Genomic DNA, 14,302 nt, shown 5'->3' with positions numbered 1-14,302 from the left:
TGGCAAATCTAGCCAATCACAGCAGTTATAGGCTTACTGTAAACTGATTTAATTTGACCTTTCATGTGTCCAAGAAGCTTTTTGGTCCTAGAATGAGTGCCTTAACTTTCTGTTTGAAATGCATTTAACCTTATGTATACTGCACTGCCTCTTGGTCACTCTGCTGTAGGGAAGCGCAGGAAATTTTGGGAAATATGCTTATTCACTTTATTCTTGAGAGTTAGATGAAAAAATTGATGCCACTCTTGTGTCTGTGCGATAAATATAAACCTAAAATCAGGAGATGATTAGCTTAGCTTAGCATAAAGACTGTAAACAGGGGTAAACAGTTAGCCTTGCTCTGTCCAAAGGTAACGAAATAAATTACACCTACTAGCCTGTAAATCTGTTACAATTTTTTCTCGTTTACCCTACCCTTGTGTCCAGTCTTTATGCCTAAACTGACTGTAGAGTATTGAGCCTCACATCAAACTGTCTGCAAGAAACTGAATAAGCTTATTTCCCAATATGTCAAAAAAGGAGTAGAGTGTGATTGCTTCTTCTGCTGCAGTTTATCTTCCTACGTTGTTTCCTTTTGTTTTACCAAATTTAATATGTAAGCTGTAGGCAGAATATAGATGATGTATTTAAGTTTTGCTGCAAATTGAGTTTTAAATTCAGCTTATTGATAGCTAGCTTGGCTGTTGGCTGCTGATTAGTAATACTTGCCGTGGGACAGAGCATTTTCTGTTTTTAAAATGTGCATAATATTCAACACATGAAAAGTCTGGCTCCTATTCTTAAATGAAAAATGAGAACTTTCGATGTGAGGTACTGAATAAAGTATTGTGAGTCAGGTATTGTATCAGCACTAGCTGCAAAAAATGTCAACACTACCAGGCCCTAGTAAATGATAAATGTGCTGAAAAGTTAGTAAACCATGTAGGAACCAAACTGTGTAAGAACCTAATAGGATTGCAAAGAGGGTATGTGTACAGTAGGGGTGTGTGTGTGTGTGTGTGTGTGTGTGTGTGTGTGTGTGTGTGTGTGTGTGTGTGTGTGTGTGTGTGTGTGTGTACACACCACATTCTTCATGCACAATTCTGAAAGTCTGCTTTTCTTCCAGGTGCTATGTCTTTCTATGCTTACATTGGCCTTGCTATACTGCCACACACTCCAAAATAATGACATTTGTCTAATTTGTCTCTGATGTAAGGTTGTCATGACAACATGGCTACAAATTTAGATTACAGCAATACACCACAAAGTGTGTTTAGGTCTGGTTTTATAGTGTTTGCCTTGATGAGGAAACAGCAGCTGTATGGCATGTCATCTGTTTCTTACAGTATACGAGGCTCTTTGTATCTATGTGTGTTTTTTTGCGGGGAGCAGCAGATGGACAGTGTTGTGTTGTACTGGGTCCACTGTGACTCACTGCCTGACTGACATCGTATGGCAGACTGATTCGTTGTAGGGCTACAACAGTCTGCCATTAACTGAGCTCCAGACCTACATTGCCACCATTCATCCTGGCTGCAGCTCAGCCTGCTTTATTTGCTGCTGTTCCTGAACCGCCCATCAGACTGTGACAGTTAAGGTCAGGACAGGTGGCGTCACGGGGAGCAGAGGCTGTGAACCACATTGGAAACCACAACACTGCATGTAAATAATGTGCACTCTGAACCAGAAGATCATTTCTACTACGGTCACAACAGATGCTGAACACTGACCTGTTGTTTTAATCAAACAGATAAAGTGTTTTCCTGAGATGGCTGAGTGGTGTTGGAATAGAGCACATTGATAGTGTAGCTTCATTTGGTTACTATGAAATATATTTTCATTTATTGTTTTTATTTACTGGAATAAAATAACTTCATTTTGCCACAACTGTGACTAAGGGCAATTTACGAGTGTTTTCTGTACATGGGAAGACAAACATTGTGGCTCAACTGACAATCTGCTTGTTGACAGGTACATTGTAGTTATTTTAATTGCTTTATGTCTACACTGATCTACTTATTGTAGAGTATGGAGATGAGTTTTTTATCCACACTTGCAGCATGGCAGTAGTGACAGGAAAATAAAGTATGTTAAAAACCTAAGTATAGGACAACAAAAATACAGAAAGTGTCATTAACATTTAGCTGTACAGAAAAAGGCCAAGCATTGACCTGAGGATAAAGATTGATTTGTTGGTCAATTTTATCTATATCAGGACCTTTGTTGTTCCTTTTCTCTCGCCACCTCATCTCATGTCTCTGCACGGCTAAATGTTTAAGGACAATTGTTCTAAATGTCATGTAATGTAAAATCTAGCTATAATGAAAACTTGTTATTCAGCTGTAACCTCTACACTGAATTGACTTGTTTACAGGCTTGTGTAGAGAAGGTGAGTAATAGACCATAATCTGTCTGATAAAGAGACTCCCACCACACTACAGCAGTGTGATGATCTTAAATACTACATGACAGCAACCAACAGTGTCCATACTTTCTGATTCGCTGATTTTCCTGCAGCGTCTGTGAGCGACTAATGAGATAACTCACCATCGTCTGCTGTCATCAATACACAAACTACATTGATCATGAATAATCTTACAAAAAGAGACCTGCAGAAACAAAAGGACCATCAGCGAGAAGCTTCCCTATCTCTATACAGGGATTCTGCCGTCGGGATAGATGTGGTCGGATTGACTCAGAGCCAGGAGGCAGAGAGCTTTACATCAGGACACTGGTTGCCAAGAACCAAGTTCCACAACTTGTGTACAGATTAAACAAAGGAGATACAGAGTAGCTGGTTGGTGTATTTATGAACTCTGGAGAGAGCCTGCGAGCTGTTTCCAACTGCTTCCAGTCTTCACGCTAAGCTAAGCTAACCTCCATAATTAGTGTACAGACATGAGAGTGGTATCATTTTCTTGAGCAGAGCTCCAGTGTGCTGCTGTTTTTCTGCCATCTCTCTTTTTTTTTAAACTGTACTTCTGTCCATCTCTCTGTGAGCAGTAGTGAGAAAATGAAACAATTACTCATCCTCTCCTCCACTCCTTCGGGTATTCATTCATTCGCCTGCATAAACACTATAAATCACACAAATTACTGGGAACATTGGTTTGCTGATGCAAAAGAGATTGAACATCGCAGAGTCCTAGAATGTCACTGAACAGAAACAACATTACAGCGTTATCAGTGATCAGAGCAATGTTGACGCAACCAATTCTGCAGAGCTTCTGCCTGGTCATATCAAAGATACACTACATTTACCACTGATAACAGGTACTGCAGATAAAAGCGTAGTGTAGTGTAGTTTATAACCCTGTGTCTGATCAGAAATCTATATATCAAAATATGAACAGGATTATAATGTGTATTTACAGAAGACTGGAGAGGGAGCTGTGTAGATGGATAATACTCCAACCAACAGCAATAGCACTTATTCATTATTATTATTATTATTTATCATCAATATTTTTTTTATCAACTTATCAAACCTTAGCTTACCTTAATGTTAGCTGATTTCTTTTCATACATTTCCTTTCAGCGTGCCTTGGTATTTTGTGGTTATGACTTATTGAACACAAAGCAACAGAGTCTGACCTCTCCTGTTGTTTGGTCTATGATATGACCTTGGATCCAAAGAGCAGCTGCTTTTGTGAAGTAGCACTCCTCTATCTGTTTGGCATTTGCTCCTTCTTTAGCTGATTTCTTGTTGGCAGGACAGAAGGGGAAAGAAGAAAAGACTATTTGGGAAGAAGTTCTCACTGGCGTATGGTTGTAACTTGGGGAAACTGCCGTCAAGGAGCACATGACCACACCTATTCTCAAACAAATCAAAGGTGTTGGCGGCAATTCAGACTGAATCTGGAACTGCGCTACATTTTTGAAGCTACGTCAAAATAAAAACCAGGCAACACAGAATGCTCTGTGCTTTGTAGGAAATTATTGGATTTGAGCTTAGGTGGCATATTGATCGTGTAACTAATGAATTAAGTAGTGGTTAATAAACTGTCTACTAAAGCTTTCTCATGACCTACTATTAATGACTAACATTCTGTCTTCCTGACGGAGGACAAAGACCAGCTAAAACACACAACCTAGCAACCAAATTTTGCTCTGATCAATAATCAGTAATACGCATCAGTTGTTGATGGATGGAACATAATAATAATAATAATAATACAATAATACAGCTAGTAGTTACAGCTTATATGCCCTTTATAAAGGGTGTCTTATTAAACAAAGTGATACGCCTGACTGACTACATGTATCATTTTCACTGTACTGTCGAACTACTGCTAAATAGTGTCATAGAGCATATATTTGTATGTTTTGTGTTTAAGTTGGTCAGCATGGAAAATGTGTTTCTGTATCTCTGGCTAGATTGACATAATTGCTAATGGACCTCATTAAAAACGATGGGGAAAAAGTAATCCCTTTACTTAAAATTACAGTGCTAATTAGTTTTTAATAGCTACACTGTGTATCAGTGTCTTTTCTCCCAGGATGAGGATCTTGTCACAGATTTAACAGTGAGTCATTGTTCCAATGCACAAACCATATGCTGTGAGTTGTATGGATTTGAAAAACACCTAATGTGACAGTGTGCTGTCAAAACTCTTTCCACCCACGTTCCCGTCTTCCTGTGTGATTCCACTCAAAAGTAACTTGATGCAGTGCTTAAGGCGCATGCACTGCCGACCGCTGGCTTTTATCTCTATAAAGCCTTTTCAGCTTTGCGTCCTGGAACGAGGTAAACTAACTGAAGACACCTGAAATACGACTCTTTTGATTGAGAGCAGCTTGTCTGCTGTTTGTGTGTATGAGAGGGATGAGGAATAAAAAGACACGTGAGTGTATGTGGTATGAGTGTGTGTCATCACTGACAGTTACATGACGCAGCAGCAGTCTGTGTGTGTGTGTGTGTGTTTGGGCAACACAAGTAGTGTAATAAATGTGTTTGTATGAGTAAGGATAGTGTGTTTTTTGGTCATCAACACTTATTTATTACCAGTGACAGACTTTATAGTGGGCACAAACATAAGGAGAGACAGATTTTCTCTCTTTTTATCTATCTATCCATCAGTATCAGTATCTAAATATTTGTTCTTCACTTAATCCTTTCTATTGTCTCCCTCACTTACTCCTATTCTGTATCTTCCTGTCTCTCTTTCTTTCTCTCAACCCCCCATCCATATTTCCTCCTCCTCCTCCACCTCCTCCTCACCATTGGTGTTCCTCTTGTGCAGCTCCTCTTTGCCATTCTTGCTGCTGCTGCCAGTCGCCGTCCTTCGGGCCGAGGAGCTCTTGCTAGTGTTCAGCTTCCCGGAGCCGTTACTCGACATCGAGCCGTCCTCCTCGCTTGGCAACCGCCTGTAGTATCCATGGCAACAGAGAGAGGCAAGGGAGTGAGGAAAAAGGGAGGGGAGGGCTTGTGAGTCTCAAGTGTGTTCACAAACAGGGTATCACCTCAAACTCAATACTGGCAACACGCTATGTATCAACTTTAAATCTAAGTTAAAAAAGGAACATTAATGGGGCATCCAACAATAACTGCAACCCAAAAATGATTAAGAGTGGTGTGGCTCTGCTGTCAGATCCTGCTATAATCTTAAGGAATCCACCACAGAACTCTGATGCTATCAATGTTATTAGCATTCAGGCAGTCGTATTCCATAAAAGGAGTTAAGGTTAACAGTTAAGAACTCCACAGCACTCTGAAGTAATTGCCATTTGTTGTGAGCAAATACTGGCAAGCGTTGTTTTGTGTCTCGTTGTGGTCATTTTGTGTGTCTATTTTGTCATTTGATGAAGACATGTTAACAGTCAATTCATGCAGAGGTTCTAGTCCCGGGGCCCTGGGCCTCTACTGGTAGGCCTGTTCAATAATCCATCCATGATACTAATAAGACAACTATCTATCACCTTCTGACTCTGGTAGGGGGGAACCAGGGTTGTCAATCAGGCTCATGCCACCCCTGCAACTGCCCCTGGTCGATTGTGGCTCAGAAATGCTAATGTTACGTGGCCACCAGGCAGACCATACAACTCCTGTTCTGTTACTCTTTGCCAGATTTTATAATAATAATAATTTTGGGTTGCAGTTATTGTGAGATGGTTTGCGATTCCACATTTCTTTGTGTTTTTATTAACGGAATTTATCCCATAAAAACATCCTATATTAAAGCATAGAAAATGTTGAAATGTAACACAAATGTAAAGGACAAGTAGAACAGCAACAATCCTGATTTTGTTGGGCAGGTTGTTCAACAGCCAAGGGCCTTGATGGAAACAGCTCAGTGTCCCTTACACACACACACACACACACACACACACACACACACACACACACACACACACGTGACTCTAGAAGAGTCTCATGCAACAACATATATGAAGACATAAACAGTGCTTATTCTCTTTCTTCTTACCTCACACACACCAGGCATGTAAACCACATACAGGACACACACACTGACACACACACACACACACACACACACACACACACACACTCACAGCCTCGAGGCATGTAGGCTGCAGCAGCTACACAATGTGACAGGCCCGTCTACAGGTGGTGTGAGATGCACAGATCAGCAAGACTGGACATTACAGAGCCACAGGCGAGGCTAACACCCTGTCTATGTGAACACACACACACAAACATTCACACACGCAGTGCAGTCTGAGCAGCGGTCAATGGCAGGCCGAGTCATCGTAAAAGTCGTGGTATAAACAAAGAGCCTGAGGGCTGGAGGAAGGAATACAATGTGTGTTCCATGTAAATCTGTGTGGGAAGGCCATAGAGAGGAGCAACAGAATCAATAATCACACAGCTGGAAAGCAAAGTTCGACTCCCGTAGCTCCACGGAGCGTTCAGTCTGCACCTTTCTCCTTCCTCAGACAAGTGAGCAATCTGCAGCTGGAATTATTGCTGCTGTTTAACGGTTTCACTTGTTTTAGGTTGTTTTTAGAGAATGTCCTGAGTCTTGCATCTTGACTCAGAAAGTGCAGATCTCATCACCTATTGTGTCGAGACAATGGTACAGGCTTCAGAATAAGATGATTTATATCGACTGCAATTATTTTGCTGTTTTTGTCTTGTTTGAAGAGAAAATATGAGGCTAAATTAGAAAACTTGTGACAAAGACAAATTATCAGTAATAGTAAGTATTTTTAGTAATCAAAAAATATTATTATGTCACAATATCTATAGATACTGAAACATTATATTGAAAGGGTTTTTTAACAATAGTTGCATTAGAGGGTATGTAAAATATTTTTCTTTTAACTTCTTGTACTGTTTTTGAGTTACTGTGCGAAGTTGTGAATTTACATACCAACATGTTTGAATTAAAACATGTGAATGCACATACCATGTCACAGTAGATGTGTATTTCAGTCTGTGAACTAAAATTTTGTAAACTCTGTAGGAAATTAAAATGTAGTTAAGCAGTACTGATGTACTGCAAAGATATCAATTAATTGGATGATTTGAACTTAATGAATAATATTTAGGTTCAGTGTACTGTTAATGGTTGTCTAAGTGTGTATTCATATTTATAGCAAAAGGTTGTTGTAATTATAGACGTTTTCACTGAAGACATTTTGACATGTCACAGTAGGAAAAGCTCTGGTGTAAAAAATGAAATAAATGATGGCTGGATTCCATTTAGCTGCTTTAGTTTCAGGGTCATGGTATTGTTCAGGTTGGCTCATGGCTTACTGGGACACGGGAATAAATCTCTATGTTTTGTGTAGATGAGTGATCTGAGAGGATTGGGGCTCCTTAGCTGCTGTATATAAATCCCCATAATATAACATTTGTAGTTTAAATCTCGATTTTGTGATTCAGCCATTTTTTTCATTGTTTTAAAACGTAAAATCAAATGAATTGAGATTTATCACCCAGGTCCAGTGGGAGCTCTATAGTGCATTTCATAATAGGGAGTGATTTTGATTACAGCCCATGTCTTTGTCATTGATTGATTCTGACGACGTAGCATAAGATTTTTTATTATTCTCCCTGCTTCTTCATAGTATGCGTATCATATATTTTTTAGATTACAGTATACATTTTGTTTAAAGTGGTATACTGGAAGTGAATTAAATAAACAGTAAATTGATAGTTTTAGCCATGTGAGCAATGTGGCTGTACAGAGAGAGCAAATGAAATGTCTTAAGAACAAACAAACGTGGTGCAGACATTCAGGTTCCCCAAGCTGATGAATTGTAATAATTTTAGAGATCCCTTAACCTTTCCTCTAGCAGCATTGTCAGGTGAGCATGTTAGTATGCTGATACAAGCATTTTACTGTTCCTCAGAGCAGCCGTATATAAAGGGATAATGAGTGAATGAGGGAGTGATTTCAGACACAGCTTTAGTTTTTCAAGCTTTAGTTTATTTTTTGTTTTTTAAGTCATCCATCTTTGCTGCCAAGAGCTCTTTTATTATCTTTTTTTTTTCTTCTGATTTAGCACAGCAGGCTTGTTTGTGTCTGTGCATTTGAAGAGAGAAAACACTTCAGAAGTCTTGTTCTCTGTTCAGTTACCACTATTTAGTCCAAGAATAATTGGATCCTTTGTTGTTGTTTTGGTGTGAAATTTCCCCTCTCATCCCATTGCACTCCATACTGCAATAGTTAGCGGATGAGCTACTGCCTCGTTTTGTAATTAGTGTACACCCAGGTGGTAGAATAACCTATGATACCTTATTTGAAAAATGGCTCCCCATAAGATATATGTGTGTGTATATCCAGGTTGGTAAAGCTGATTAGCACACTATGCCAGCTCTTCCAGCATTTTACACTGTCATCATTGTTACACTGAATGGCTCTCTCTGGCATGGCAATAGTCAGGGTTATAAATATACATGTGTTTATCATCTTCGAGAAGCAAAGCACAACTAATCCCACCTTCATTCATGTTCCTTCAGTGGTGTGTAAACATGAGGCAATGTCTTGTGTGTGTGTGTGTGTGTGTGTGTGTGTGTGTGTGTGTGTGTGTGTGTTTCTGAATTAGCATTTCTGTGAGAGGAGGCATGATGCATCTCATTTATGACTTCCTTATGGAAAGATGTCACCACTGAATGTGGGTAGGTGTGTGGGTATATCTTGTTGTAGGGAACTGTCTGGGGATGGAAAAGTTTAAAGATTTTGTTTTCATCATTCTGTTGTAAATGTTTTCTATGTTCATGCACAGAGTAGATTATAACTCATAATCCTAGTGAAGTCTATGGGAAATAAGACTGTTTTGCACATTCCGGTAAATACATTTAAAACTGTGTGATTCCGACAGATGTTTACAAATCAAATTCATTGCTCATGCATAAAAAATAGAAGACAATAACAATGAAGATATAAGACAGAAAACAGTGTAACAGTACAAAAAGATGGATAAAATATATGGAAACACTAAAATGGAGACAAATAGCATAAAACATGAAGATTAGCAGCAGTCGAATGCACTGTAAATTTTGCATTACCCATCATCATCCCTCTCATATATTATTCCAGACACACAGTAAAGTATCCAGTAAACCTGTCTAATCCACTGCACTTACTCAATGGCTCTGAGGGCAAATGATCATCTGTTTAGCTGAAAGTTTAAGGATCTGATGCGCTTTTTTAAAGCTGAGAACAGAATTTTATAGCTGATAACAGATCAGTGTGCTGTAGAATTGTGTCATCCAATGGGCGCACATTTCTTAAAACAAAGACTGGTACACTTTCTAATACAGACCTCAAAACTACTCTGATATCCTTCACTTAACTTAAAAGTTAAGTAGCAAAAAGATTCTGAGCTCTAGTTTTAATAAGGTACCAACATTGGGTCAGAGGGACATCAAATTATTTTGCATACATCTTCTTGTAGATAATTATCTGCACACTACCTAATGGTTTAATGGATTTTTTCCTCCCTGAAAGTCAGGGATGCAGAATTTGGCAGCAAGAAAACATCTAATTCCATGTTATTCGCATATTTAAAAATGTGTGGGCTAGAGTAGAGGCTTGACATTCATTAGTGTGCAGGGTGTATAAAATCCAGTGCTGTTAATTTTTGCTAATGAGAGGACAGTTTTCTTTTTGACTGAAAATGACAAGAAAATCGTTCACCCAGAAATGTTATTTAACCACAGAATCACCAGGTGAATCTGGGATTGTACATTCTTGAATGAGCAGCTAAAACAATCTTGACACAGCTATGCTGGTGCATCTGGCTCTGCACAGGAAATGAGTGAAATAATTTATCATTCATAATTTATCATTTATACTCCTCTCATCATACATGTGTGAGTGCGGCTGGTATTAGAATAAATAAAGCATGATTTTTATTGAAACCCCAACTTCAAAAATAGAAATAAGTAAGCCTTAACTGAGAAAAAAAAAGTGTTTTTTCCTGATGCGGATGAGTTGAAACCAAGCGCAGCCAACACACAACTCGTAGTACATCACAGCTGCTGGCTGCAAAAACCAACATGGTGAAGGCCATAATGCCAATCTCTACAAAACAGTACTCTGCAATAGGAGACGTTACAATAGGTTCACACTGTGTGTTTATGTTGTTTCAGGCGATTGTAGCAATTTATGTTTGATGTCCTTGAGTTTTAATTTGACTGAGCTATGACTCTAAGAAGAATTGATGTTTTCACGCCTGAGTGACAGAAGCAAATACGACAATTACAGCAAAAATTCAGACGCTGTTTGTATCTGTTCAGCTATTCATATTTTAAACAATGCATTTATATTCAATTACATTCCTTTCATGTAAATCTTCTAGGGGCTGATACATATTGTTTACTATTACAAACAGTCAATTCTCCACCTCTACTGAGACAGACCATTACATGTCTCTCCAAAAATCTCAATAAATCTGAGCATTTATTTTGTCTGGACTGTTATTTTGGACATAATGAAGCAGTTCTTTGATAGCAGCTATCGTGGCTGAGGCTGTTTAAATGGACACTAACAGTTGCCGGAGACAGAGTAATATTTATAAATAGATGTGAGACACTCCAGTATCCAGCCTGTTTTCACATGAGATCATATAGCTAGCTCCATCAGATCCAGCAGATCTCTCACGAGGCCTTGGATCAATTAAACTGGTAATGTGCATCATCCACAGTAATAACCCCCTCACTCACAGCAGGATCTTGCATACAAAATTTGTTGTTAATTTCTGCCTATTTTTATCTAAAATCTCTAGTGTCAAAGCTGCAGTAAAATCTGTTCCTAATGGTGATTACATCCTGTTCATCAGTGAAGGAGAGACACAGTCATTTATATTTATATCCTGTTATAATTCGCAGCACCTTTTTGCTCAAAGGAAACCTTTCCAGCACACTAGGATGTATGTGTCAGACCATGGCTCAGATAGGTGCTAGGCTGTTAACAGCTCAAAATGACTGTGGCAAAATGCTCCTTGTGGCACCTTCAGTTTTTCCTTTGCTCTGGCAACATGACACAGCATCAGTGTATTGTCTCAGCACTGTTCAAATCTCCTTTTATTGTCTCCAAACAACTCCTCGTTAGCACTGGACTTATCTTAAGATCATGTCAATCTGTCAGAGTCTGCACTGCTTACTGCTGGCTTCTCTGTGGCTTAACACTGCAATGCACAAGCAAACACTGTTGTCTGGTCCTGCTGAAAAGCTTGGGGTTTTGTTGCTGGCTTGTTCACTGACTGAAACATCTGCTGGAGAACTTCGTGGTTCCCTTTCACAAAGCCACCAGCTGGGAACAGTATGTGTGATCAGCTCGTTATTTCAACTCTGTACCTGTGCAGAATCACAGGCTATGGAGATTATTTGACTGAGCAGACTTTGCCAAAACATCCACATGAATTATGTATTATGATGTCAGCAGTGTGGAAGTGATCTCTTCTATTTGCCCCAGTCTCTGCACCTGTCACAGTTAAAGACGGTTTGTTGTAATGTCCAAAAGCAAACTATAAACCCCAAATTTTCTCCTTGCCAAATGGTTGTTCTGAAACTCAAAACACTTCAGGGTTTGGCTTTAAATATGCAAAGTGGTGCTCTGTAATGATACCAAACCAAATTATGCCAAACAATATTTGGCTTTCAAAGCTGACACCCGTGAAAATCGTTCTGGTAAGTATTCGTATTATATACTAAATAGCTTTAAAGCTGGAAAAATGTATATTTTTATATGAATAATGGGTCAAATGGCTATGTCTAACATGAAAGGTGTCAGTCGTAGTGAGGAATTATCTGGTGTAGCCTAACTGCATTCATCAAGCCTGTTTCCATCAGCTATTCTCATTTTAAAAAGCTCTGAAACCTACTGTACACTATCTCTGTGTGTTGCCTCATGTCTGCTGGATGAACAGCTCAGTCGGTAGAGCTGGCGACCCATATACGGCCCAGGTTCGAATCCGACCTGCAGCCCTTTGCTGCATGTCATCCTCGCTCTCTACCCCCCTTTCCTGTTGAGTTTCAGCTGTCCCTATCTAATAAAGGCATGAAAAGGCCAAAAAAAAGATTATTTAAGCTAACAGACAAGCAAACAAATGAGTCAGTGACTGTCTTACCCTCCTTTGTGTATGTCAGCAGATGGAGGTCTCTTGCTGGCGGTCCCGTCCTGGTGGACCTTCTTATCCAATGACAGTGACAGTGGAGCATCTCGTACAGGCAGCCCCAGCACCAGTGTCTCCTTGGTAACGGAGATGGCCTCATCACCTGTTCGACCCATGTGCTTCTTGGCGTAGTCAAAGCCCTGGACAGGCTGGCAGGGAAAAAAAGACATGAGGAGTCAGAAAACCGTTAAGTTCAATTTGAAGGTCAAAGATATTGCAGCTTGTAGATCAATCCATTCAGGAAGATTTCAAATTGATTGGTTAAGAAAATGCTTCAGTGTTTGTATTCCTAGTGTACTGCAGAATGACTGAGAAAGGGTGTTTCTTATGTTTATAAAATGGGCTTTGTTTTTAGTTGGTTTAAGTTGCCTCTTGGATTGATGGATCAACAGCAACTTGATGCATTAAAACAAGCAGCGGTGTCCAGGACATAAAGCACATGCAACAATAGCAAAAAGGGAGCAAGATACAGTAGTATTCCATCAGTACAGTACAGTTTTACATCTTTACTACATTAAGAACCCACAATAATGAGCAATGAGTGATAAAGCAGCCACAAAATATGTAGCACATACACCATGATGAATGGTTCAAAGGAACCATCAAAGTATAGGAAACTGCAGCTAAAGTTGGTCAGAGAGTCTCAATGGTATGGAGTCACAAGATTAATCCAACAATCGAAGCACATGACAGCACACAGATGCACAAAGTGTGGATGTTATTTCCCAAGACATTTTGAGAAAAATGCTAAATTACAATTTCTCCAGAAAGTATTCATGTTTGTACCTTCAGATAAAAACAACCCAGATTAATCAGCCTAAATCACAAGCAGTGATGCGGTTTAAGACCCTGTGGATTCACAGTATTTGTCCCAACTCTGGTGTCAGCTCTGGTTGGTCACAAGAACCCTGAGAGTCAACGTAAACAACCACTAGCCGTCCAACGTCAGTGGCTTAATCTCAATTTACAATGGCAAAATGCAGCATTAGTGATAATAAACAGTAACCTGCTGCATGTAGTTAATAGTTGTCACACCTCAGGTTTCCTGTTCATTGTAGTGTTTTAATTGGGGTGCCCTGTTAGCTGTGCACCATGTACTAAAGCAACAGCCCAAGTTTCTTTGCAGCATGTCACCCCCTCTCTCTCCCGCCTTTCTCATATCTCACTTCAGCTGTCTCTGTCAAATAAAGGCAAAAAGCCAAAATTAAAAATAGTAGTTTTTAAACTGATGATGAGTTTTAAGATTTATTTTCCCCTAATTGTGAATAAATACTAGAAAGCTGCCATGAAGTTGAGATCCTGAAGCATAAATATCTAGAATCTAAGTTGGGGATGTGACTGTCTTGATTTGAATGGGTAACATAAACCACTCCACTCCAAAATAGTTGAAGTCCGATCTGATCAACAGCAAAGTCCTTCAAAGTGTAGCGGTTAGATTTTTAGCCCAGCTGAAGTGCTGGACAGCCCGACACGGCTGAACGGACGTCAGAGTTGCTTACAGCTAACATGACATGGTCTCCTGAATATTAAAGAAAAACCTCCAGATAAGTGTTGCTTCCGTTTCAGATAAAGGTAATTGGATGGACCTCCCCCCAAACCAGTTTTTATCTGTCTCCAAACACCACGGCTAGCATAATGAAAAAGTTGAAAAATAAATAAAAAAGGCTTAACAGCACCTTTGAAGTCAGGGGTTTTGGCATAAAGACACAAAGAGGAAAAGGCAGCAGAAGACGTG

The 14,302-nt window shown here is 39.5% G+C and overlaps 1 protein-coding gene across 1 annotated transcript in view; it reads right to left on the bottom strand.

Annotated features, from left to right (window-relative positions):
- kiaa1549la (KIAA1549-like a) overlaps positions 1-14,302 on the bottom strand; it is a 100,931-nt gene that overhangs the window by 16,099 nt on the left and 70,530 nt on the right. The window contains 2 exon segments of the mRNA XM_051382072.1: positions 5,201-5,346; positions 12,523-12,716. Coding sequence (XP_051238032.1) covers positions 5,201-5,346; positions 12,523-12,716 — 340 coding nt within the window.

This window comes from Dicentrarchus labrax, unplaced genomic scaffold (assembly GCF_905237075.1).
Source record: "Dicentrarchus labrax unplaced genomic scaffold, dlabrax2021, whole genome shotgun sequence".
Classification (NCBI taxonomy): Eukaryota; Metazoa; Chordata; class Actinopteri; family Moronidae; genus Dicentrarchus; species Dicentrarchus labrax.
Note: the sequence above shows the minus strand (reverse complement) of the source record. Positions and strands in the feature narration are given on the sequence as shown.